The sequence below is a fragment of the Oculina patagonica genome, chromosome 5, assembly GCF_052425735.1.
Source record: "Oculina patagonica isolate OP01 chromosome 5, crgOcupat, whole genome shotgun sequence".
Classification (NCBI taxonomy): Eukaryota; Metazoa; Cnidaria; class Anthozoa; order Scleractinia; family Oculinidae; genus Oculina; species Oculina patagonica.
In genome coordinates this window covers 30,805,619-30,833,594 of record NC_135762.1, presented here as the reverse complement: position 1 = coordinate 30,833,594, position 27,976 = coordinate 30,805,619, and the positions used below count along the sequence as shown (strand labels likewise).

At 38.9% G+C, this 27,976-nt stretch overlaps 1 protein-coding gene across 1 annotated transcript; it reads left to right on the top strand.

The window, feature by feature from the left end:
* The first annotated feature begins 38 nt into the window (after nucleotides 1-38).
* LOC144654289 (TBC1 domain family member 1-like) lies at nucleotides 39-27,813 on the top strand. Its single transcript, XM_078514387.1, has 18 exons — nucleotides 39-586; nucleotides 4,698-5,441; nucleotides 6,201-6,296; nucleotides 6,746-6,869; nucleotides 7,391-7,482; nucleotides 8,214-8,315; nucleotides 9,231-9,326; nucleotides 9,598-9,639; nucleotides 10,208-10,516; nucleotides 11,302-11,353; nucleotides 19,583-19,732; nucleotides 20,522-20,677; nucleotides 21,151-21,309; nucleotides 21,643-21,887; nucleotides 23,272-23,431; nucleotides 23,796-23,833; nucleotides 24,790-24,963; nucleotides 25,540-27,813. Exons 1-18 carry the CDS (start codon nucleotides 56-58, stop codon nucleotides 26,116-26,118), a joined length of 3,849 nt encoding a protein of 1,282 aa, XP_078370513.1. The 5' UTR covers nucleotides 39-55; the 3' UTR covers nucleotides 26,119-27,813.
* The last annotated feature ends 163 nt before the right edge of the window (nucleotides 27,814-27,976 follow it).

The window sequence follows — 27,976 nt, the reverse complement described above, 5'->3', positions numbered from 1 at the left end:
AGCCGCGATGCTCGTGTACCACGCATGTGCCTGTTCACTCTTGCTTTGGTGTCTGATGGAAGCGGAGCTAGGAGAAGAGCGAGAGGTCGGGGACGATGAAAAACAGAGGCTCCGGCGACGCTCCAAAACCACTCCCCCAGCTTTAAACCAATTTGCGATGTCTAATTCCTTAGACAGTGGGGTTGGAAGCTTTGAAGAGACGGACGTCCCTGATAAATCATGCACGACGATCGATGAACAACCATCAGCTAGCGAACAACAAAAATATGAAGCGGCCGACAGTTTCCGTTTTATCTACCTCGGCAATGCAGTCCTTGACAAACGTTACACACAGCACATGCTGCCATGGGTTATCGCAGAAATCAGGAGAAAGAACGACCGCAACCTCATCGATTTGAACGTGGAAGCGATGATGGTGAAAGCCATCGATTGCTCTACGACAAGCACTTTATTTCAACACAAAGTGCAGACTATTACACGCTGCGCGCGCTCTGTGGACAAAAAATGTTTTGCCTACTTGACAAAAATCCCAGAGGAAGTGTCGTCCTGCTATTGCTACGTTTTTGAAGCCGTCGAAGCAAGCTCGGTAAGAGATCTCTGTTTATTTAGTTGAATTTAGCTTTGCAAGGTTTCTCTAAGCACTTTCAGTTTTTGCTTGTTCTCTTTGAACTAATGTAAGCTTCCATCAATACTCCTAGCAGATCCGGCGTATAAATCACTTACAATGGGTTTGCGACTGACAATAATAGTTTTTGTGAATTGTTGTCTTTTGTTATTTTGCCTGACTTTGCTTCCTTTCTGGTACGATTTCGTCTGCGGTCATTTCCGATGTTGAAACCCTGAAAGTGTAGCCTAAAACCTAAAGCTACTTGAGCGCGGATTCCGCGAACCACTCTGAGAAGAAACATGATATGGCTTTAAAAGAAAACTCGTGTTGCTCTTTTGTTCATGTGTACCTGATAGAAACTCAACTTTGTCGTAACTTTTTGATTTCTACAGGAATAAGAAAATCTCGGTATTGATATCTTCTTTGAAAGGTGATGTAACCCTGCATTCAAATTTCCCTTCAAATCGTGCTTTTATTTTCTATTTACTGCCTAAAACTCTTGTCAAAGATTCTCGTGGGATCTTTTCTTGCTGCGTGCGAAATTTTTTTCTCAATATTGTTATTGTTATTTCCCTTGCTTGAACATGCCTCGTTGCTTATTGTTCAAAGCATTGTTTACGTCCATAAAATCAAGGGAATGTTTTTTAACTCCCGTGAATAACCTTGTTTTTACAGTACATTTTCATCGGATTTTGTCCAGAATTATCTTGGTTTTTTTTTCTCGGTGGTTAATGTTTTGTACGTGACTTACCCACGACATCTGTTGTTAACATTTGATTGAATGATTGAAAAGTAGAACGTTTCACAAAATGTTATCACGTACATTTACATTTATTTTTGAAGTTCAAGGTAATATCAGGGGCACATCTACATGTAAAGCGTTGTTATGCAAAATACTTCATCTGTCACACAATATCTCCTTGTTCCTAAACAAACAATGTCACAGCCCTGGGAATTAATTTGTTCTTAGGTTTTGTTCAACAGTTGGTTTTACTTTTTACTGGGAAGTTTGTAGCTTGATTAGATTGCAAAATTTTCCATGTTTACATGACATTAATTTCGGTTATTCATCCATGAAGCACATGATATGCTAATATATTTAAAAACGTACTGTATTGTTAGAAATTAAAATATAACTTAATGGATCAACGTTTTTTTCTTTAAAAGATTTGTTTTGAGCAATAATTATTGTTTGCATTTTTTGAGACACCGACTATTTATAAAACTTAAAAGAAACCTATTTCCACTGAATAACATGTTATACATTGTTAAACTCTTTTCTCAGAACTATTTATGCAGATTTGGTTGGTGTATCTGACAATGGATATTACCAGCCTTTGTAACTGGTAGTACTGTTTTTGAAATGACAATTTCTAAATTGCTGCTAATCAAAATACAGATAAAAGTGACAAAGACAATAAACACATGGCTGACACAGGTTAGGAAAGAGTCGGGTAGATCTTTTTTCAAGGTCAGAGAAAAGTCGGGATAATAACTATTTGGCCAGGGAAATATTATTCTTAATGTCTTGTCAAAGACAGAAAAATTAGTGTTTTTGATAGCAACATGGTCAGTTTACAATATTTCCAGCAAAACAAACAATAAAAGTGAATTTAATTTAAAGTGTAAATTGGCTACTTTTCATTTCATCTTCCCTTTTTAGATGGCACTGAAAATAATGTTCAACATCTATGATTATTGTTTTCTGGTTTGCAAAGGGTCAGGAATTTTTCAAGTTTTCTTTATGGCCGGCGTCTACGACTTTTTAAAACAAAACTGTGTGTAAATTAGCGTACATGTATTTATAAAACAAAAGAAAATTCAAAATAAAATTTTGAACTCCTCCTTTACAAGGCTTTGTTCATGCATACATAGTACAGATAAAGATTGTTCTGAAAATGTTTTCTGGCTGTATTTGGTTTTTCACTGTTTTTTGGTGGTGGTGAAAACTGATTTGTATCTTCCTGGAAACACTGCAAAAAGTGTATTATTTTCAAAACAATTTGATAACCATTCTTCCAAACACCAAAACCGCATTGTTTAAAAAAAAACCGGTTGCCTTACAACTGTTTCATGTTAATGCATTTTTAACAAAGAGATTTTGAAAATTTTATGCTGCATATGTATAGGTAGACAAACTTTGTAACCTGCAATGAAAACCAAGGTTTTTCTTTGTCCTTATAGATAAATTTCTTTTTATCCTTTCTTTTATTTTTCATTTGGACACCTTGAACTATGGTGTCAAATCATTTATCAGCCCTCCAAGCTAAGACCATTTTAGTCGCCATGGCGACTAAAATTTTGAAGCTGGCAACTAAATTTGAACAAAGGTCACCAGCCTGGCGACTAAAATTTTGGAGCTGGCAACTAAATTTGAACCAAGGTCACCAGCCTGGCGACTAAAATTGAGAGGGAATGACTGAAAGCATCAGCTTAATTTGGTGACTAAAGTGTTTCACTGGCGACCAAAACTTGAGTAGTTGGTGGCCAAATGGCCACTTAAGAAAAAAATAAACTTGGAAGGTTGTTTATACTGCATAATTTGTTACTAAAGATCCCCATTTTAGCTTAAAACATGAGCTGCTCCGACTAGCGCAATCTTAGAACTAAAGCATTAGTTATTTCAAATATAATTTTATAGCAATTAGACCTGACTGTTTTTTGTTACTGTGTAAACAACGAAACTGTCACATTCCATTGTTATAATCTGAAACCATACAGGTTGTCAAGAACTTTTTCATTAAGGGTTGCATTTGTGTATATATGTCTAACGATGTGACATAAAGCCAACATGCCCTCTTTACTTTGCATTACAGCACTTTTTGAACCACTGTAACACTCACTAATAACACCTTATAGGTTCGTTCCTTAATAGATTTTGGGTTCAAATGCGAATGCTGCATGCAGATTGTTTTCTGATAAGACTATACGCCCAATATAAGTCGCTCATTCAAACTCATTAGAAGTTCTCACCATGGATGACTTCATTTGAATGTCTTTTGCTTGCTCAATAACTGCAACTTACCGTAAAGTTCCGTGTATAAGCCGCACCCGTAGATAAGCCGCACCCCCGATTTGGAAGCTCAAATTTTGGAAAAAAAAAATATACAGACAATAAAGTTTGAAGTTCAAGTGAAGTTCTATTGGTAAACAAACAAGGGCAAACAAGCACGGTTTCGAAACACTGACACGGTGGTTGTTGCAATGTTTAATATAAATTAAGTTTTAAGAAAGCTAAATTTCACTTGTCATACCTTCTTTTTAGTTTGAGTTCACAATATCTTAAATTTGGATGCTCTCTTGATATCATTTTTTCGAGATTATCACTTCTAAGCACTCCTAAAACACTTGTAATTCGTTCGAATCGTTCGCGAATGACGAATGCTTAGTAGCCAAGCTCTGAGTTGTAGAGAGGAGTCTGGGCATTAAAAACAAACATGGCGGCATTTTCTTCGGAAGAAACCACGTTTTTATTTCAAGATTCTTGGAAACTGCTACCCGCAACAGGATAAAAACTTCATGCAGAATAAGAGTTTGTTAATCCAGCAGATGTATTTGCTGTGAAGGTCAATAAAAAACCGAAGCGGTCGGCCATTTGCCTTGTGAGTATTTGCGTTTATCTTGGTGCCTTCTCGCACGCGGCGGAAAGACACGATTCGAATGACTGGCAGGCTTCACTGCAAACAGCTTTGCAGAGGAACTAAAAGGTAGTGAACAACAACAAAGTTTTCAGGTTGTTATATGTTCATTCAATGACGTCTTGAGAAGTTTTTATGAATATTAATTAGGCCTTTGAGAACTCCAACCAGAGATGTTTCCGTAGATAAGCCGCACCCCCGATTTTTGACTTGAATTTAGAGGAAAAAGGTGCGGCTTATACACAGAACTTTACGGTATATTTTGTGTAATTTTTTTTGTAAACAAACAATTTGTGCTTGGGTATTGGTCAAACATGTTTTCCTATCCACTATGAAAACAAGTTTTTTTTTAATTAATACATACTATTAGGATCTAACCTTACCAAGTTGTTGATTTTTAAAGGTGAAGCTGTTCTTTGCTAAAGCTTGTTTTTCCCTCTGTGTTATTGCAGGTTACAGGCTTTCTGCACAGTATCCGTGACGCAGCCAAACAGGTTGCGGAGCAAACAGAAAATACTGCTGTATCAAATAAGGAAAATGTATGTGACGAACCAACAAACAACAGTAACAATAGCAGTCCAAATAATGTGGGTGAAACTACTGGTGAAACTCAAGCTGTTGTTTTTCCTTTGTGGTATGTCGGAAGAGTGATAGTGTCACACAGGCAAGCACCTCCCACTCTCATCGATGACCTGGTGGAAAGATTTAATAAAAGGAAAGGAATGAATGAGCTTGAGAAACAGTTGAATGGACAAAAGGGTGGACAGAAAGAAAGCCCTTCGGCCAGTGTAAATAATAAGTTTGAAAACCATACTAACCAGCACCAAGCAGCGAAAAAGGCTAAAAGTCTTGATGGCGAGAAAATACTGGGTGGAACGAATAATTGCGAAGAAGATCCAGCAGAAGTTGACAAGCGTGAAACGCATCTGAAAGTGGACAACTTCAGTGGAAGACCCAGATCTGCAAGTGATGGGGACAAAACAAAAAACATTTATTCTTCTTCCAAGACTAACAATGCTATGAAGAGCCAACATCACATTAAAACACATTCAAGGAATTCTAGTTTTGGAGGCGTTAGTAGTGAGAACAGGAATATTCTCTTTAAAATCAGCATCCACTCGATTGCGTGTCTCAGCGTGGTGAGCAAAATGCAGCTGATGGAGAGACGACTCAGAGAAGTTTCCTTTTGTCAACAGGTTTGTAAAAAAAATTTCTTTGAGGCTCAGCATGATTGTGTTCAAACATGTTAATAAGCAGACTTTTTAAGTGTCTGCTTGCAGAAGTCAGTCATCATCCTACCCACATACAAACCCTATGTTTTAACCTCCCATAAACGGACACTTTTTCTGGTCCCAAGAGTGTCCTGCTGACAGGGGATCCAACTGTATTGAGATGGAATTAATTTATATGCAAGCTGTTTTGAGTTTTCGATATTTTAAACCTGTTCTGCATGTAGATCATGCTTCTAAATTTTAAACCTGTTCTGCATTTAGATCATGCTTCTAAAAAGAGAAGAACAACTGGTTATAGAACATTGCCTATCATCCTGCTATGTGATATCCCATGCACACATGTACACTGAATGTGCTGTATGTACTGTATGTGGGCATTTAAGACAGGTGTTGTAAATGGATATTGGCCCTTTGTCCCACTTGCTTTGTTGCCCACCTTTGAGATGTCTACTTAATGATAAACAAAAATATGTCTTGGGTAATTTAAGAGAACGTTTTAGTTATTGTAAGGGAGGCGCGGTGGTGCCAGTGACATAATGCTGGGGGGGGGGGGGGATACCCTGCGATGGACTAGTATCCCATTTAGGGGGAAGTAGAAATATTCCTAGCCGCTTAATGCTACGGAAACTGGGATAAGCTCTGGCAGTATGGGCGTGGCTCAAGGTTCCCTTTTTTTATTTATTGTTAATATGATCTTCACTTGTGATCATTCTTACAACACAGGGAACAAAGACACCAGAACATTTTGGCTTCATCTGCCATGAACCAAAAACTGCCCAGTATTACTGCTATGTTTTCAAGGGACAATCTGAGCTACTGGTAGGTTTATTCATAATACTGTACATTAATTATTTTTTCATACATTTCTTTCTGGCCACTTAATATGTTTGAAAAATTTTCAAAACCTCGTGACCATATCCGAATTTGTCTGCTAGGAATTGCCAGCACACACTGTACATCTACGTACATGTTTCATTGCCTTCTCCTTAATTCTAGACTTGCTTCAGGACAAATACCCTATTGTCAGTACAATGTTGTTTGACTGCAAATATAATTAATGTTATTGTTATTAATTTCTTAGTTTAAGTTGTGATAGCTAAATGGTATGCTTAGCCACAAATTGTTAAGTGGTTGAAAGCTTGAAAATCAGTTGACAAGGGGCCCTTTTTACATTTTTTAGATGATACTTACAGATCTATGCTTACAGTCAAATGGCTTTTTTAATGTCAAATGAACAATACAAGCTAACATCAAACAATGTTTATAAGGTGGATGATGTCATGCAGTCCTTAAGGCGAGCATTTAACAATGCATGGCAGGCAACAGGTCCCACGTCAGTGTGCGACATGTGTCCTCTTCATCACCTGCATCAGCTGTGCGTCCAACTTGAGGGTATGCATTTTGACATGGGTTAATCCACTGAAATACATTTGTAGGTCTTTATATACTGTTTGTTGGAGGCAGAGTGGCTTAATGGTTTGTGTGCTGTAAAACATGGACCACAGATTGAGCGGTCAGAATTCAGCAAAATATGTTGTGTTATTGGGGAAGCCACTTTTGAGACTTTTTGCTGTCACAGTGGCAAAAATAAAAAGGGAGGGGGGTTTAAAAATACTCCTCCCCATCCAGAGGTTGGGGGAGTTTTAAGCAACAGCCTGATGGTTGACACAGCCTAATGAAGTCTTTAATTTGCCTTATGCACTGTTGGTAGTGTTTCCTAGTTAATTTGTGTTACATAGGTACATTAGTTAAATGGTTACCATGAAATAATCTTGTGTCAGTTCTTCTAACACATGTGAATTATTTCATGAGTTTTCTGGTTTACCAGTGCAACATGCACAATGGGGCAGGGCAGTGAGAAATGTTGTAGTGAATTCTAATCTCTTGCAAATTATATCTCTTGTCTATTGTAGGCCACACAGTTAGAAATCAATACGACATGCTGCAAAAACACAGAATTAACCTCACCGATGAAGAGATGAGTGAATTTACAGAGCTGTTTAAGGTAATTCAGTAATATAATTATTGGTCAAGATATGTGTGGGTTGCTCCTGAGTGGGTAGCAAAGGGGGTGTTGTGATCCTGTTTCACGCACAAATTTTAACCAAATTCAAGTGTCACGTATACCGTAATGATTCGATTTAGCGCCCGGGGCGCTTATTTACTTTTGGCACCTCGAGGGAGGGCGCTTATTCGAGACAGGGCGCTTATTCGGGACAGGGCGCTTATTTAATTTCTTGAGAAACAACCAAATGTATCTAACAATAACAGAAACTGTAACAGTTAGAAATTGTTAATAAAAAAATAATTGTTCATTTTAGCAGTAAATATATACATGAACTGTACGGCGAACGGTCAGGAGTTTATCTAGTTGACGTCAATGACTTCAGTATGGGCAGTTATCCACAATAGGGGCACTTATTAGAATAGGGGTGCTTATAAGAACGGGGGCGCTAATTAGAATGGGGGCGCTTATTGGAATAGGGGCGCTTATTTACAAAAACATATTCGAAGAGAGGCGTTTATTCGGAAGGGGGCGCTTATTGAAAGGAGGGCGCTAAATCGAATCATTACGGTACTTGAAACAGCAGAATTTACAAATCACGTATCCCTATTTTTCACGTGTCACAGACTTATTTTTGCCCTTTTCACGTGTCACGCATAAACCCTTTGCTTCCTTCTCCTTATAGTATTCTTTTGGATGTGTTTGTTACCAAGTATTTGTGGTTATTGCAGGCTGAAAGTCCATCAGGAATGAGTGAAGAAAATGAAGTAATCATGGCAATACTGAGGGGGATATATGAAAGACGGCAACAACAGCATACACACATTGGACAGGTAACAAGACACTCACGAACATTTACCGTAAATGATATAATAAATGCCTTGTATCTAATAAATATATAAATATCTCAGGTGTTAAGTTTGTATTAGACGCCCCCCTCTAATAAACGCCTTATGTCTAATCCAAGAATCTCCACAAATCCCAAGGCAACGTTCATAGCCATAGAGAAAAATCATGCAATTTATTTAGTCTTTGCTTGAATCGGACATCGAAGAGGCCAACGATGTCAACATGATTGACCCTGATGATATTGAACTATGAAGGACATCTCAAGGCTTTGCATTAGCACAGAATGGTCCAGAATAGATTAGTCTCCTACTCACAAACTCTGTTTTCTGTCTTACTCTGCAAGCAAACTACGTGTCTTATTTGTTTCCTTGATGTTGTTACAGTTAAAGTGAAATAAACGCCTCTCTCTAATAAAGGCCTCATATTTATTTAATGCCCCTCCTAGGACCCATAAAATTTAATAGACCCCCAGGGGGGTTTATTAGATCATTTACGGTATTGTGCTTAAATTACACACAAGGCAAGCATTGGGTGAGGGAAGTTACATCACATGCTTGACCACTGTTTATTCCATTGCCATCTATTTCATTGTGATATTGAACTTCCCAGGTTCTGTAGCTAGTACCAAGTTTTATGGATTGGGTGATAATTCCCTTCCCAACATCCAGGGAGATTGGTTACAACAGTGTATAATGTCTCAGTGGTATGGCTAAATGTAACTCCATACCAGGGAAATAAACATTATTGGTACCCCACCTCCCACCTAACCACATTTGCAGCAATGTAAGCAGGATGATTTCTCAAATGACTGCTTGTTGTTTTTAAATTGTCTGATGGCAGTATACACCAGATTTAAACCAAACATCCACATTTCTTAATTTGTATTTATCTGTTTTCAGGGACAGCAGTTTCAAAAGGACAAAGTAGGTCCTAATCTGCTGCAAAAAGCCAAAAAGTCTCTGACAAGCTCCTTTGAAAGTTTCCTGAGCAAGCGGGTAAGAAGAAGTTTTTGTGAACTTTGTCATATTTGCAGTGTTTTCTGTAAGAAAATACAAATTATTCAATAGACGTAATCATGGCATGCTTGGTAAGAAATGAGTTTTTTAAATATGTGTGTTAAAAAATGGACAAAGAATGAAATAATACTGAAGGCCTTTTGCTTCATGTAAACATGACTAGTTGAGATTGGTTGACAAGTGGAACCCTGTAAGAAAACGCAAATTAACTTTGTACTTTAAGTTAACTTTGTTTCGTGTGGCACTTTAGGCAAGAGCCAGAACAATGTTGATGGAAGAAGGATCTACAATGGTAAATCACAATTAATGTTTTATACAAGTTTATTCTCACGTAGAGTTTGTATAAATGACAAGTAAGAGTTAGTAAAATCTGTTAACAGCACTGCTAGGATAAAACAAAATAAATGACTGTAGCAGCTCAATTGGTAAGGCTAGATTGAAGCTCTACACAGTACAGTATATTCTCGATTAAAGGCCCCTGGCATTTATTTCAAACTCAGCCTGGTGGACCAGCTGTTTATTTGACTCCTACTCGAGTCCGGTTTTATTTAGCAATGGTTTTTATTCATTATTTTTGGCAAACATGTGTCTTGCTAATAAACTGAGGACCTACTTTCAACTCTATTCGGTTCCGACATTTAATCGGGAAATATGGTACATGGTTATCTGAGCAAGTTTATCAGAATCCATATTATCAAGCTTTGGTAATAATGGGAAGCATAAATTTTAATGACATTTTTTCATCTCATTGGTTCCTTTACCTTGTTCTTGACTGCAATGTTTTGTTTTTCTGTAGATGCTTGCCAGTGGATGTTTTGATTGTTATAAAAAAATGGCATGCATGTGTGATTTGTTTCTAGGAACCAAGCGGCAAACCATCACCAGGTCTCAGAAGGAAAAGAAGTGTGACACTTGACAGCACCCCTCACAGCTCTAACCCCACCCCACCCATGTCACCACTGAAAGAAACCTCAGCCAAGGGAGATGATGTTTTTACAAGCACGCCACAGAAGCTGTCAAAACAGGGTTCTGGAATGGCAAGTGGGGAAACCAGCCCTTCACACAAGAGTCCTTTAGGATCAATGACAACACCACCCAACACGCCCACTAAAACAACTTCTAACTATCACAGAAGACTCAGCAGACATAACTCATATGGATACAGACAAGTAAGTTTAAAAAAAAAATAATTTAAAACTGCCCTCTCCCCCCCAAAATATCCTTAAATTTCACATGCAAGATCCCTCGTGAATGTAAGCCATGGGCTTATATTTAGTCATAGCTCTTTAAGAAAGATATGGAAGACGCAGGGGCCTAATGGTTAGCGTGCTGGACTCCGGATCAAGCGGCCTGGTTTCAAGCACTGGCCGGGGTCATTGTGTTTTGTTCTTGGGCAAGACACTTAACTCTCATAGAGTGCCTCTCTCCACCCATCTGGGTGCCAGCAAGTTTAATGCTGGGGGTAGCTATCCCATCCAGAGGGGGGAGTAACTCCTAGTTGCTTAATGTTACAGAAACTGGGATAAGCTCAGCTGTATGGGGCATTTGGCTTGACTATATAACGTTGGTAGAGAATACTAAGAGATAGATACATTGTTTGTAACTTAAGGACTGTAGGATTTGTTTGGGTTTCAAATCGTTATGTTTAAAGACTTTTACCAATGCACCAAAAAAAAATTCTGAATAGGAATCAAAAAATATTTTAAAGACAAATGTTGATCTAGAAAATAGGCCCCCTTATGTATATAATTATGTTGTGGTTTAATTTTATCTCTGGTTTAAAATTTTTCAAACCAGTTTGATTTTTATTTCCCTTTGTTTCAGATTATGATAATGAATGTGAGACAATAGAAAATAAAAATCAAACTGGTTTGAAAAATTTTAAACCAAATACAAAATAAAACCACAACATATATAAGCCCAAACCTCAACTTCACATGTACCTTTATTGCAGGCTATTTTTCATAGTGTAGTCACACCATCAAAGTCTAAGGAAACAATTTCAGGTAAGATGTAAATGAATCCACATGTAATGTAATGTTTAATAAACAAGCAGCAGTGTTTTATCAAGTTTAAAACACAAGCACCAAAAATTTAGACTTGATCAAACACGATCTGCAAATTTATTAAACAGCTTCAAAATCTTTTGATGTAGATCAACTCATTCTTGCACAGCGATGCAAATAATTTTTTTCTCTTGAAAGGACATGCGTCCGACTAAGTCACTATTTTGATCAGACAAAACAAATTAGACTACGAGCAGTCCCTATTTTTTCGCAGAGTCCGTCGAGCTTGAAGCGAAATTTTTTTTCGAAGAGTTCGTCGAGCTTATAGCGAAAAAATTAGGTGCGGGGGGAGGAGGCGGGGCAAGGCGAGAAGCGAAAAAAAATAGGGACTACCCGCTAAGCCACAGCGTTTGACCTTTCACGGCCGAGTGATTTTTGGCTTCGATTTCAAATCTAATTTGCCGTGTCCAATAATATTTCCGCATTTTGACGTACTGTCAATTGGTTGGGTTTGTCACATACGCATCAAACTCAAAGCTTTTTTGATGAATCGTCTGCAAAGTTTTATCTCTGGCGATTTATACAGTTCCAGCAATGTTTATTTTTTAACACTCTATGGGCTACTTAATGTAAAGGCAGCTTGATGTAAGTGTTTAAAGCGCTTCTGTTTGTTTAAATTTGTTTATTCCCGGCTTGTAATTACGAAGCTCGCGCAAAACAGCCGTTGTCTTGTTTACGAGCCTTGAATTTCTGTGGAATAAAGCTACTTTTGGTTGAATTCTCCTCTCTTATTTTCGCTCCGTACTTTGGCGGCTTGCTGCTCATACACTGAATTAAAAATGTTCTTCGGAGATGCAATTTTATAGCGACAAAGTACGATTCAAGAAGCGATTTCGAGAGCTCAAAAGTTCCCGCTCCCATCGCTTCGCAATATGACATGCAAGTGTTAACAACGTATTGACATCTTGCTGTCAACTTTCCAAGCGTTAGCCAATCATATTTTTGCGTTGTGAGAGCAACGCATAATTCAAACACTGTGGCTTAGCGGGTAGTCCCTATTTTTTTCGCTTCTCGCCTTGCCCCGCCTCCTCCCCCCACGCGTAATTTTTTTCGCTATAAGCTCGACGAAGTCTTCGAAAAAAAATTCGCTTCAAGCTCGACGGACTCTGCGAAAAAATAGGGACTGCTCGTAGTCTGAAAACAAATGTGAGGTCAGACATATTACAGTACTGCTTTATATGTGAACCTGCTTATTTAATGCGTTGTCAACGCAGAACATTGGTGTTTGCACTGTAAAGCAAGAAAAAAAAGGTTGTCCGGACATTCTGTCCGAGCACAGTTGGAATTTCATCAGACATTGGCAAATTGTGGTCGGTCATTGTCCGTTGTTCTTCTGTCGTTTGCAGCCCTGCAGTAATACAGTGGAACCTTGTTAATACAGACACCAAGGGGACAGGCCAAATTGTCTGTATTAACGCGGGGTGTCCGTATTAGCAGGGTCTCAAAAAAAAGTCGCGGATACATGTTTTATTAACACAGAGACGAAGACAAACGTTTTTATGGCAACAAAACATTGTTTAATTGTACTATATACTGTAACAAATGCAAACTGTGAACTCTGTGACTGAAATTATATTTCACAGACTCCGTTCGCAATATATGAGAAAACAAATGGTAGGAATTTCCCAGTTAGTGCTTCAAACCACTTTTTAACGCTAAACATATAAGGGGTACCCCCTTAAAAGCAAAACAAGGGCCTGGGTCTACCCATAAGGCCCTGGTGCCTAGGTCCCGCGGACCCATGATCCTTCGCTGGCTTTTTTTCCTTGTGCTTCAAACCCTACGGTAAGTATTTGCCCTTTATCTTGTATTTTTTGCTCATTTTTTACCTTTTCAGGCTATTCCTCTGTGTTTTTGGCACAGCAGGTTTCTTTTTAGCGATATTTTGTCGCTCTTCAGATATATTGCATCGCTGAAGATATCCATTTGGCAACACAAAGTCGCATGGAAGGACGCGTTGCTGGTCGCCATCTTCCCGCCGAAACTGTCTCGGCGTCTGCCTGAAGTACGTGATGAATGGTCCTGCCAAACGACGCAAAAACCTTTCACGTAGAAGACGATGATACTCTTCAGGAGATTCTTCTCTCGCTCGAGAGTCTTTACCAGCGAATAGATTCGCTGCGAACAAGTTCAGTCTGATGATCTGTCGATTATGGCTAATGACTCGTCAGGATAGAAGTTCAGCGAACCTTTGGCGACCGATAAGTCATTTGGACTTCTGCTGCGCCCGTTCGGGCACCTGTGGAGCCTATTTAGGCACCCATAGAGCCTATTCAGGCACCAATATTGCCTATTCAGGCACCAATATTGCCTATTCAGGAACCAATAGAGCCCATTGAGGCACCAATATTGCCTATTCAGGCACCAATATTGTCTATTCAGGAACCAATATCGCCTATTCAGGCACCAATATTGCCTATTGAGGCACCAATAGAGCCCATTGAGGCACCAATAGAGCCTATTCAGGCACCAATATTGCCTATTCAGGAACCAATATCGCCTATTCAGGCACCAATATTGCCTATTCAGGCACCAATATTGCCTATTCAGGAACCAATATCGCCTATTCAGGCACCAATATTGCCTATTCAGGCACCAATAGAGCCCTTTGAGGCACCAATATTGCCTATTCAGGCACCTGTAGAGCCTATTTTAGGCACCCGTCGAGCTTATCAAGGAACAAACCGAGTCTGATAGACATCTAAAGAAGCTGGGAACTCAATGCAGTCTTATAATGATGGCACTCGTAGAGACCATTTAGAAACAAACAGAGTCTGATAAGACATATCTGACGAAGCTGCAAACTTAAGTACAGTATTACAGTGATGATAATGGTCTGTTCGACTCACTTCCAAGTCAACCTCCTGGAAACCATTATCCTCTTTCCCCAAATTTGTGGATACTAACTTTTGCAAATATATATAATTATATATAAGCAATATCTTCTTATTCTGGAAGATTGGGAACTCCTCAAGTGGATGCACTATCTGCTCCCAAAACTTGATCAGCAATTGTCAAATCAAGTTTCCCTTTGAATGAGATATTCTGTCCAAGAAAGGGACAAGGTCCAATGTTCATTGTTTGCCTTGACTTCTAGAATGCCACTGGCCCCATGTATGGTGCCCCTGGCGTATGATTGAGGTCCAACTTATGTGATAATTAACCATGCTGCAAGCTTTACCTGCTGGCAGAGCAAATGCTTTTCTGTCTATTTTGAGACATCAGACAGATAAATAGAAACTTAATTTTACCACAGTAAATTTGTTCAAAATTACAACTATGGCTCTTTTTGTTATCTGCAAACAGAGTGTTTCTTGCAGCCTGAACCTGGTCGTAACCCTTGCAGAGCTAACCTCAAGCTGTCACCAAAAAAGGGAGATGAAAAGATATGGCGCATTATACAGTCAATACTTTTCTAAACAAAGTTATATAGTTCCTTCTTTTGTAGCAAACATCAAGGAGACAGCTTGACCAATTAGCAATCCACTTGATATGTGTATGATTTGCACCGTTCCAAACTTAGTTGCCAGAATTAGCGTTGACGACGGTCAAAAGGTGAAGTCAATTAGACTCGCACAGTACAATTACTCCTAGCGCCTTGTGACTTAAAAATCGCCCCAAAACCGTACCGTGTATTCTCCACATCATTGCGGGTTCTCAGAGATGAGCCTTCGGTTTTTAATATACCATCCCTATATGTCTCCACCTTTACCCACGTATCGGGTCAGGAGGCTCTTGTATTATTCTAGCACTTCATAGGTTACCACGAAAAGGATCTTTATGAAAGATTTTCCTTTACACGACACGATTTTTTTTTCACGGAAACTCGTTTTCCTGGCACCAAAAACCTAGGACCCATGTTTCTAGTGATAGACCCGATCAAATGAAGTTCATTGTACCGAACCTTTCCAGACGGAAAACATCAGTTGCTTAAAAGCGTCGCTTTAACCAGGAGTTTTTATGTCAAGTACATTTTTTAAGGACTCGTTCATTTCAGTTCTCGTTACGAGTTTTTCTCAAAATTGACTATTTTTTCGTACGGGAATATGTTCCGGTTCAAGACCCGCCCATTCGGCCTGTGTTTGGCCCTACAGAATTGATTAAGCCTCTTTCAACTTTCTTCAAGTGAAAGTCTATTCAAGTCCTTATAAACCTTTGACTTCGGCAACTAAGGAAGTCGTCAAAACACTCTGAAGTGGCTCTCCACCATTCTTAAGGTTTACAAGTAACCTTGGAAAATCATTCATATTCCAACATCGGTGCTTACCCACTTACTGGGTTTCATAATTGTTTTCAATGTTAGTGATTTTACCATTCCGTCAGGAAAAAGCAGCAAGATTCTATGCTGTTCTCACTGTCTGCTTCGCGGAATATCACATCGCGAAGCCCATGGCTATCAAATCTTATCGTTCTGATTTTACTAGCCATTTGGCAAATGCCTGTATATTTCCCGCCTTTTGCGTTCCGGTCCTAATAAAAGCCTACAAGTGAACCTGGCGAATACCCATATGTTTATTTGTTTGTTTGTCAGATCGACATTAAACTCAGAGACTTAAGACAGTATCCTGTCGCATTTATTTCACGTTTAGAAGCAGATGATTGCAGATCATGAGATAAGAAAATCGCTTAAAGGGTTTTCCATAACCTCAAAGTTTACATAAGTTTACATTACATGGTGTAATGTAAATTGATTATTATAAATGCATTTTTGGCGTAAAAACTTTCCTTCATAGCGAAATGTGGACAGTTTTGCAGTGCCAAATTAAATGGAATGCGTGAAGTCCTTGTTTTTAAGCGACTTGAGTAATTTAATTAGTTGCTATTATTTTATACCACTTCAAGCATATTTTCATTCAGTTTTTATTTTAAAGCTTGGGCTTTTTAATTATAAAAAAACAGAAGTTTTAACTAAACAAACTTCTCCTTCGAGAAAACGACTGATCTGCTATGAAAGCAAGAGGGAAGTCTGGGTCCACAATTATCCAAAGAAGTCGTTTTAAATAATAATAATTATTTATTTTGGTGTATGTCACGTATACCAAGTTTATTGGAACCCGTCTATTTTTTGCCAAGCAAGGGATTATGGTATCACACCGGCAAATGTTACGTTCTTGAACATAACACAAGCGTATCTGTAGCCTATCTAAACTGCCGTTATAACTTACTACACCGCGGCCTCACTTGCCGCGGCAGACGTCGGTAAATCCAGAAAAATCCGCCCGCGCCGCGTCTGTCGGAGTTCCTAGGCGAAATCGCCTTGAGCAAAACCGCGGCAAATGGGTGTATGTTTTCGGGCGGTAGTACACACGTTATTCATTGTTATAAAAAGCTACTATAGCCCCCAACACTTTAAGTTCACCCAGCCAGGAAGTTGTTCTCCCTGAGTTTACATTTATCTCTGACCTCAACTCTCCTAACGGAGTTTTTTGCGGTGTCTTTCTTACTCGCTATATGTTATATTATGCTTAGAAAATCTGATATTTCAGGCTCGATTCAGACAAACCTACAGAAGCATTTTTTGCCCGTCTTTGACTAAGGCAAAAAGCTTTCTCCCAAATAATGTCTTGAACGATATTTAGTTATTTTATCTTTTTAGGAACATACATTCTGTCAACCGTTTAGTTGTTAATTTCAATTAGACTGCCCCACAAACCGTTATAACGCATTGTGGGCTGGCAAGAAAATTTTTATGTGTGCATCAGGAATAGACAGTCATATTTTAAAGCTATGCTAGTGTGTGTTGCTTCTACAATAGCAGCCGCCAGTAAATTTCTCACACTTACTTTTTGCATTAGATGACCTATTGGTCTTGTGCTTAAACTGCATTCAGCACATTTTACTGTTATCCCATGTTTAATTTAAACCTTGCTATGGAGGTTTTTTCCTCAAGGTAGATGTAACAGCCGTTCTACACTGACATCGAGGTTTTTCCTCTCATTTAAGTTTACTTGGAAACTGGCTGTGTTATGATTTTTTAATTGCTTATACAAGTGGCGTTAAAAACTACCATTTGTTTTCTCATATATTTCGAACGGAGTCTGTGAAATATAATGAGAATTATACTAGGGCCGCCAAGCGGCCTGAAGTAATAATTCGGATTATATGAACAGACGAAGTGAGAAATATATGAGGTTCCCACCCTTCACCCTTCCCTGGTGTATTTATAGGGTGTTGCTTTGCCTGTCTATTTCACGGCGTCAAAAAGCCAGCGAAGGATCATGGGTCCGCGGGACCTAGGCACCAGGGCCTTATGGGTAGACCCAGGCCCTTGTTTTGCTTTTAAGGGGGTACCCCTTATATGTTTAGCGTTAAAAAGTGGTTTGAAGCACTAACTGGGAAATTCCTACCATTTGTTTTCTCATATATTTCTCACTTCGTCTGTTCATATAATCCGAATTATTACTTCAGGCCGCTTGGCGGCCCTAGTATAATTCTCATTACTGGTAATAGTTTTTTTACGATCTACTCGTACACTCGAACTGAACTTCAATAAACTCATCAGTGGAATTATCTTACTACATACAAGAAATAAAATGCATTTCAGCAGCAACAGAACCTTTCTATAAAGTTTCCTTTGTAACTGAAACCTTTACCGTAACCGTTTTTAAACTTATTTGAAAGAGTTGGCACGGAAGCTTTTAGCTTGCGTGGAAAAACAATCAAACCTGTTTTCAGTTTTCCTTAACTTTCACATACATTATTATAATCACAAGGGAAGAAAGATTCTATTTATTTATTTTTATAAAAAAAAAAACAATAATTGAAAATAATTTTCTTTTTTATTTCACTTCCCAATTTTATTGTGTCATATTTATTATCTTGATAATATTAAAAAAATAATAAATTGTCCACCTGGTTACCAGAAAGTTATAATAAATATAGAGATTGATGCTTGAAAGAACAAGCTGTGGAGGATATTGTTTCCACAGCTTTGTGATGGGGTTATCCCAAGCGTTCTCAAGTGTTTTCATTCTGTGCGAACAAGGAAATGTTCGGGTTTTCACTTATCACGAAATAAATGCTCAAAATAATTTCTTTTACCTTGATTTAGCCAATCAGGGTGACAATCTAAAATATTATTACTTTGTCAATACCTGATCACAAAGTATTAAATTTACTCAAGGTGTTTCCTACAAATCTGACATTTTGGTTGAGGCAATATTTGTTTGTTTACTGCTTGGCAACCTGTGATAGGATTAAACAAGCAGCAATTTCAAAAAGAAATAGTACCGTATTTCGTTTCCGGATCGTTAAATGATAAGCTTCTTATAATATAAGTGATAAGTATGACAGGAAAGGATTAGAAGAGATGAGTTTGTAAAATTTTTCAGAAAATCCTAGGCCGAGAATTATGGAAGAATTGCAAAACAGTCAAGATTTTTGCATGTGTGCAAATTTCTTTACCCTTCCATATCAGCAGACACAAGACATATGAAGACATCCAGTTGTTTGCTCTTCTAAGCACTCTTATTGGTGGAAAATTCACAAAGTCAACAATATAAAAGAAATATAGCTAGAATATTTACATAACAATTAAACACAGAAAGGTCTTAAATCGAACTTAGGGACGGACCATTATTTTCTTGGAGGGGGAGGGGGATGAAAAATTTTCCTCTGCAAACTTTTTTTTTTTTTAGTTTAATGCACCTCTGCAAACATTTTTTTCGAAATTCTTACTATTTTTTGTTATACATATCGTGTTTGCAAACAATTTATTTTGTCTTTCCAGGCCCTGCAAACAATTTTTTTCAATATTTTTCATTCCCCCCCCCCCTCCAAAAAAATAATGGTCCGTCCCTTAGAAGTATTGCAGTCGTCAGGTATTTGTATTTGTAACGAATGAACTGTCATGATTGTTCTTCTGATTGGATAGTGGCTCCTCCTGTGTAAATAGTTCACATAGAATCCAAAACAATACCATTTCGTTTCTGAGGAAATGAAATAAAAAGGATTGGGGTCCAAATTTCTAATGTAAAAAGGTGTTAATCATTGCTATTGTTTTGTGGAGTTTGAGATTAGTCAACACCAAAACTGGAGGACATGAAATATAGAAAACAAGACAAGTTATAAATTAATCTGAAATGTTATCATGCTACAAACAACTGGGTCCCAAAGTTCATGTAAGAATGTCTGGTTCTAAACGCAAGTTTCTTTGTGTGTTCTGATCAGATCCAGAAATGGGCATCCCTCAGAGTGCATCATGGGCGGAAATGGTTGGACGCAAGAAATCATCGAAGGAACTGAGGGCTCTGTGGCGAAAAGCCATCATGGAACAGATTCTACTCATCAGAATGGAGAAGGAAAACAACAGTTTGAAAGGTACACAGCTGTCTCTTCTCTGTCTTTTTTTCTCCTCTGTGAATCTTCACATTTCTGGTCCGTGGTACAGTGGGCCACTTTGGAGATTGCAACTGTATTTCTACTGCACAACAGTTACCTACTCTGTCAAACTAATTTTCTTTTCTTCAAGATTTCAATGAAAAAAAAAAAAACTTTAAATGTCACAAACATTTATCTTCTAATGCTGCACATGGCTCTTCATTAGATCAATGAACACTTCTCATTTTATAATATTCATTAATTTATGTTTTTTTTTTGTTATCATGCTCACTCCAATCCCATGGGTTAGTATGTAAACACACACGCACATCCCACAAGCCTCCATATTTCTCTAACCAAGGTCTTATTCTAAAAACATCACTATTGTTTGATTTCACTCATCATCTGCATCCTTAAATCTCCTCTGGGAGAATAGGGCCTTTGATCACAAACATCAGTTTCCCCCACTCTACCCCGTCTTCCGCAACATTGACCGCCTCTACCCAGGTGGCAAAACCCATCTAACGCCTCTCACCCTCTACTGTTCTCCTCCATGTTTCCTTTGGACGCTCCCTGCTCCTCCTTCCCTCCGTTACCCATGTTAGCGCAATGCGCGCGGTTTGATTTCACTATTGTTTGACAATTAGTGAATTGTTTTTCTTGTATGCCAATGGAGCTCAATGATTTCTTTACTAACTACAATGTAATCACTTGATTTCCAAGATGTCCTTTGTGATGATTTGACTGTATAGCAGCTAGATGGTAATCCCTTAACACTGTGTCTTTCAGTGAATCAAAATGTCATTGAGGCCAATTTGCTGAAGCTATCCTACAATGAAGTTGGGCCGCCGTGTTCTGATGCCGCAGCTGCAGCCTGGAACAAGATTCTTGCAAAAGGAGATGAACCTGTTGACATGCAAATTTTGATAGAAGCTGTCAAAGCTGGTATGTATGCCAACCGGTCAATCCCTCTTAAACTGTAAACTGAATATGCCAAAAACCTCTGCCAAAAAACGGCTTTCCCCAATAGAAATGCACACACACAAATCTCAACTGATCCAGCCAAACAAAAATGCTTGATCTCATTAGATCTCAGGCAAATAGTTATCAACGGATTCAGTGGAAAATGGTTGAAAAGTGTTCCAAGTTTTAGTGCTCTAAAATAGCAATTTTTAATAAAAATGGACCATTATTTTTAAGTATCCTACGACACAAATATAAATTTTGGCTGTTCAAAAGTCTGTTAAAATCTGTGAAAAGTCTGTTCAAATCCCTTTAATGCTGCAGATATATTAATTTGCACCGATGAGCCAAAAATCTCCTCTGATCCCACAACTGACAAAAATGAAACATGCTGTCTGTACTCCAGAGTATAGCCAGTTTCCGTCTTTCTTACTGTTGACATTTCCTTTTCAAAGGTGTACCTAAAGCCAAGAGGGGTCAGATATGGATGTTCCTGGCGAAGCAGTATGACTTCCACTCACCACCTCAAGAAGAGCAGACATGGAGAGAAAAATCATACGATGAGATCAAAGAAGGATCAACATGTCACCAGCATTCTATCTTTATTGATTTGGGTAAGCATGAAGGATTCTGTTGATTTGATATTTAGTAGAAATTCCTTAGTGATTGGTTTAATAATCCTACACCACTTTCTCAACCAAACAGAAGTAAAACCAGAACCAGTTGGGCTCGCTGCATTCGCACAATTTTTTCTGTGCTTCACACCGACTTCATGTATTTGCTTCGTGTTGATTGGTTAACTGGATTGTCTGTGTCTTTTGTGACTGGCAGAGTGATCACTTTACTTTTGGTTTTACAACACTCAATTGAAAACTGCTCTAAGTGTCATGTAATTATCAGGTTGGTCTGCCGTACTAATATGATTACATGTGACTCTATTTTCACAGGTCGCACGTTTCCCAGTCACCAATACTTTTCTCCACAGCTTGGACATGGCCAGCTGTGTTTGTTTAACATCCTGAAGGCCTACTCTGTGTTAGATGAGGAGGTCGGTTACTGTCAGGGGCTCAGCTTTGTAGCAGGAATCCTACTCATGCACATGAAGGAGGAAGAGGCGTTTGATACTCTCAGGTTTATGATGTACACCCTTCATGTTCGGAAGCAGTACAGACCTGACATGCAGGATTTACAGGTAATTACACTAAGCTCAATAGCTTTCTTTGTGAGAAAAAAGTGAGCAACGGTCACACTGTTTAAGATTTTATGGCACAAGCTTAAAACGTTTTGGTGTACTTCTTAAGATTCAATATTCTAAGGTTCTCTGTTATGAATAAGAGCTAGTGGTCACCCAAATTCACTTCCTATGTGTACCACCCTCTTTCTACGAAATGGGCCATTTGCAACCTACAGTCAAATGGTATAACATCTGTCATAATCAATGATAAATGGAAAAATAATTTTCCTTGTGCTGCGTGGCACTTGTAAAAGTACAAAAGTATAATAAAGTTCTCACTAAATGAGTTGAAAGTGCCTTTAAAATAGTTAAAAGTTCCAGACGTTTCAGGCTTAGCCCTTCATCAGTGGAAAGTCAGGATTTCAGTTGAAAACGCTCGCTTGCGCCATGAAAACAAATTTGAGTTCAAAAGCGTGCGCGCGATAAGAGCGCGCGACAACCTAAAGATATCGAAAATCTGAATTCAGACCATCTGTCATGTTGGATGACAAACTAGCATTGGGGCATCCAAAACAAGGAAAGACAAGCTTGATTGGTTGAAGTCACTTTGTTTTGGAGACTGTCACATTCTTTTGTGATTCAACATGGCGGATTTGGTACCATATGGCCAGTTGCGCAAAGGGCCTATTGATAACAGTCAAGTGCTTTACAGTTTCTGCCATCCATTCTAAAACCCTGATTATGTAGGGGGATATAGCTTTAAAGATGATTTCCAGTCCGTACTGCGCAGACTCAGGGTTTGTTTTCATTTTTGTTTTGAATTCGTTGAAACGTTACACTTCGGTGATAGCGTACATGAAGTTTTTTAGTTCGCCATTACGGATCGTTTCGTTCAAGAATTCACGATGAGCTAAAACGTCCGTTTGAAATACCGTCGAGCTTCTTTTACTCGTTATTATTGTTTTGCAAGGATATCTAGCGTTAATAATGAAGAAAAAGGTAAGTTTTGTCCCGGAATTTTTATTTTTGCTAGTAAACATTCTTTTGTTTGTGAGACTCACAAACATTGCAGGCGGAGATTGCGCAGTACGGACTGGCAATCATCTTTAAGCCAGGATTTTAAAAGTGGGAGTCCAAAATTTTTATAAGGCCTGATTTTGTCCCCATAAGAGGACCTGAGAAGCGTGCAAGGTGTTTTTTCTGCAGTTATGACTGCAACGATTTCCAAATTTGCCAAAAAAAACTCTGCATACAGTTATTTATATTAATTTTCTCTGAAAAGTGGCCGTCCATGGGACTCCTGGACTCCTGCCTGGCTAAAAGCCTGCCATCACCTTTGCTGCAGCTTGTAATTGATGCTCTTGTTGTATATTGAATGAAATTCGTTTCCTCTCATTTCTAGACACAGTTCTACATGCTGTCAAGACTGCTACATGATTACTACAAACCCGTGTACGAGTTTTTACTGGAGCTTGAAATCACGCCAACACTTTACGCTGCCCCATGGTTCCTTACGCTCTTTGCATCTCACTTCCCAGTAGGCTTTGTGGCACGAGTGCTCGGTGAGTTGTGTTTTTGCTTGCTGCTTAGCATGCATGTTATTTACCAAATAAACGATGTGGCGTGCGCATAAAAGGTAAGTGTAAAATTATGCGAGCCCGCGGTTTCAGAGGCAATGTTGCTGAGTAACGACTTTCCGATTACGCCATTGCGACGAATCAGTTCTCCGATTTCTTTTGCAAGTTTGTGATTGGTTCAATAAGAACCGAAAAACTTTCGGCCTTGTTTGCAAGATACATTATTTCCTGACCTAGTATCCAGTTGGCTAGTTGGAAAACAATGGTTGTGAACTGAATCAAGCTTTCCAGTCATTACAAGGAAGTAGCGAGTTCTGTAAAAGTCAAGGGAGCTGTTTTTCCTTTTCAGATATGATGTTTCTTCAAGGAATGGAGGTGGTATTTAAGGTAAGCTAGTGTCCCTTATGGATTTATGCAGACTACTCATAATAGGTCCACTGCCAAACGGATTGGTTTGAAGTTTAGTGTTCACCGTAATATTCCTTGTAATATTTTGCTTGTTATCCTGGACAACAGTTTTCCGTTTGCTATTCGTAAATTTGTAATAACAATCCCTGGCAGGTCTTCACGTTTCCAAGTGTTTGGCGCCGTTTAGGCGTTGATTTTGCCATTCAGATATAGAGAATTTTTTAAAGCTTGAAACGTTCAATGGAATTTTGGTATCCTTATTGCTTTCTCAGATAATCATTGACTGAGGAAATAGAATGGCTGTGAACAGTCTACAAGCAAAAAGTGCGAACGAACGAACGAACGAACGAACGTGCTAAAAGCGCAGACGGACTCTGTCATTAATTATCAGTTCAAGGCTTTTTATCCAAATATATTGTCTATTTTCTCGTCTGTAACGGCTAGAATTGTTGTTTTGCTTTGCTGTGTTTTCTTCTTCCTGCGTTATAATCCCCCCCTTGTATCTACTTGATGCTGCCCACCCCCTTCACCTGTGACGATCATATTGAAATAACCGTTAATGAGTGTATCGAATTTGTGAGTTCGAGTTAGAAATTTCAAGTTCGAGTTATGGGGTAACATTTTCCCAGTTGGTCACGCATAGTGTCGCCCTTATCACCAAATGAAAGCTAACCGCAAGCAAATAGGAGTGGAACTAACCGCAAGCAAACCAGAGTGGAGCTAACCGCAAGCAACTCGAACTCGATATTTTAACTCGAACTCGAAATTCTAACTCGAAATCGAACTCAACTCGAAATTCTAACTCGAACTCGAACTCATGAAATGAACAGACCCACCGTTAATGGTTCCGAGAAAAACTTGCTGTACATATACTGTAGTCGAGTCTTGCCTGTAGAGACTGACCTCCGGCTTTGGATTTGACTTTGTTTTTCAAGGTGATCCTGATTCTGCTTGGCTCATGCCAAGAGGAGCTGCTATCCGGTGATGGGTTGGAAGGTGCAGTGGAGGTAATGAAAACATTACTGCCGCCATTTGCAGAACAGAATGTGGAGTGGCTGGTCAGTGAAGTGCTATCTCTTGACATCAGTAAAGATCTGGAATCTTATGAGGTGAGTTACAGCGGTTTTACCTTGAATGTCGAAATCAATTTGCGCTTGCTTTGGTTTTGCACTACTACGCTTTGTGATTGGTTCAAAAATCTCGCGCCACTTTCTCAGTCAATCAGAATTTAAACCAAAACCAATCGTGGCTAGCTTGCTCGCGCACGTTTTCCTGCGCTTCGCGCGATTGTCTGTATCCTTTGTAATTGGCAAGAGCAACTACTTTGCTTTTGGTTTTACGACACTGAATTGAAAACTGCTCTATATACCAAGCTTCGAGCCTGAATTTCTGTGAGCGAATAGTCAACGAGGCCGAGCATCTGAGTTGACTGTCGTTTATTTCAGTAGAAACTCTAAAGAATTGCGGTCCAAAACCTACAATTTAATGTACTTTTAAACCAAAAATCAAGAATAATTTGTTGAAATTGAAACTTGCAATATTTACTGGTATGCATCCAACTCACTCTTGACATGCCCTTCCTTCGTACTTCGTCACGCAACTCTGCTTGCGTCACGTGAGCTAAATGAGCGCTTTTCAAGGTTACGAGAATACGTTTAAATTTCTTTTGATTGCTTTCTTTACAGGTGGAGTACTGTGTGCTCAAGGAGGAAGACTTGAGTATAGCGTCATTTGAAGAGATCGAGAGCGAGCGAGTGGACTCGCTAGAGGCTGACCTTACCATCAAGACAAAACAGATTCAAAATCTAAGCGAACAGCTGTCTTGTGCTCGGAACACTATTCAAAGCCTTGAGAGCACGATAAACACCATGCAAATAAACCAGTCCGAGCTTAAGGGCATCATCAGATCTCTGCGAGCTGAGAACGAAAGCTTGAAGAAAAACTTTGAAAAACTGAAAAATCAAGTGCTTGCCAACGGCGATGTCGCAGCCGTTGAAGAACTGGCTGGGGATTCAACGAAAGATGACGATGACATAACGATCACGAACGCTCTAACCGAGTGCAGTCCGATCAAACCGACTTGTAACGAGATGAACGCGAGCTCTACCGAAGAAAACACGGACAGTTTCGAGCACATCGGTAGCGGCAATGACCTCACCGACGACGAGGCCGATTCTGACGAGTTTACCGAGGGGAAGCCTCGGTCGACTAGCCCCAGTCCTCCCCTAAGCGACAAGTGCGAGGATCTGGTTGTCAGCAGATGAGTTTTTTTTTTCTTTTAAAAAAATGAATTTCTGCTCTTAGTGCTGGTAGATGGGTCAAAAGAGGGCATAAAATGGGTCTATTTTCCGAAAGCCTTATTGAAGTCTGGTCTTCGTTGACTTTACAAAAACAAGGGTTAAAAATATTTTTGACCTACCGGCAAAAATAGGGAATGTTAAAAATATCTTACACCACGTGCTCTTCACATGCTAGAAGGCTTGCGTCATTCGCGTCTCACGTGATTAACAAAGTTTACAGTGGTAGTCACGCACTGCAGTACCTCCATACACGAATGAGATGCTATTTTGGTAGCAGTTTTGAATAACAGCTTTTTTGCAAACTTCAAATAAGTAAATAAAATAAAGTAAGCGGGGGATATCATGATTATAAAGTAAATATTTTTGCGGGGATCTTAGGAAGTAAATAGACATTATCAGAAAAGGTAATTTCAAAAAAAAAAATCCTAATTGTCGCGGTGTAGAAGTTATTTCTTGGCTCTTAATTTCTTGATCAAGCCTACTACGCAGTTACTTTTTTGTTTCACGCGTCACGCAGTCTTTATTGAGAAATTGCGTGACAAGCAAAACAAAAAGATGTCGGCATAGGAGGCCATTATTGATCTTTCAATTAAATAAAGTGCCTGTTATACAGGCTGCAATAAAAGTAGCGATATACATAGCTAATGTTAATGTGAAATAATGAAATTTAAATTTGTTACATTGGAATGTGAAGACGAAGAATAGTTTATTAATTTCCACCTTTTCTCTTGTAAAAAGATATTCGTTATATTGTTTTGGAAAGTTTTGTTGATTTGCAACATGTCGATCAGCCCGACGGTCGAGGTAACGTTTGCAAATTATTAATCGTTCGTAGGTTGCCTTGTCGATTCTGCGGCGAATCTATAGTACATATTGTGTTCTATGTTCGTAAGGACTAAAGGGACTTACATTTCTCTAGGAAATGGTCAAACTATTGTACTCAGACAGGACCTACCACTGCAAAAAGACAGGTGGTCTCAACATGTACCCCCTCCCCCCTTCCCCACCTTAAAGATGATGTCTTGTTTGTATAGCTATTATGCTGTCAGGAGTAGAAACTAGAAAAAAGTTCAAATATCCTTGTGCCATTTCCCCAGCAATGGCACAAGGGCGTCATGAGATCTTCATGCGCACCTTATATGAGTCGTAACTCAAATGTTGAGCCTAATGTTGTCCATTTGGCTTACCAGACAGGTGGTATCTTGCATAGCCCCCTACCCCTACACAAGGTGGGTCCTCGTCGAGTACACTTGTTATGACCACTTCCCTTAAATAAACAGTTAAAAAACTCTTCCGTCTGGTATTCATACATTTTTTGCAGCATCAGTTGGTAGATGTTTAGATCTCTGGACTATCTCTCTTAATTGCACAATGCCCTCGTTTTCTAAACTTTCCGTAGTCTAACCCACTTAGAACACACAGCTAAGAAATAAATCCCTTAGTTTTAAAACAACATAGACAAATGAATGAAAGCAAATAAGAAAAACACAAATCCTTGATATAATTTTATTTTTCAAAAATATAAAAAGCTACTTTGTATTTGAGTTAATTTACTTCGGATACATTTGTGAAGATAAGTTTAAGTTTGGGATACTCTGTAAATTGTGAAAAGATACAAAGATAAAGCAATCATTAAAGAAATAGTCTTTTGGCAGGGTATTGGTTGTGTTAAGTGTTGTGTTGTTTTTGGGGGTGGTACTTAACTACGCCTCAGTCACTATTATAAATTACCACAGGCAGCCGTTTCCGCATGCGCCACCAGAGTAATCTGGAACCCAGATTTCCCACGGCCAGCGTCAGTCAATGAGAACTGGGTATAAGA

Coding starts and splice junctions, on each gene's coding strand:
- LOC144654289 (XM_078514387.1), top strand. CDS start 56: ATGGAAGCGGAGCTAGGAGAAGAGCGAGAGGTCGGGGACGATGAAAAA. Junction 21,888..23,271: donor CTGACATGCAGGATTTACAG/GTAATTACACTA, acceptor TCTCATTTCTAG/ACACAGTTCTACATGCTGTC. Junction 23,432..23,795: donor CTTTGTGGCACGAGTGCTCG/GTGAGTTGTGTT, acceptor TTTCCTTTTCAG/ATATGATGTTTCTTCAAGGA.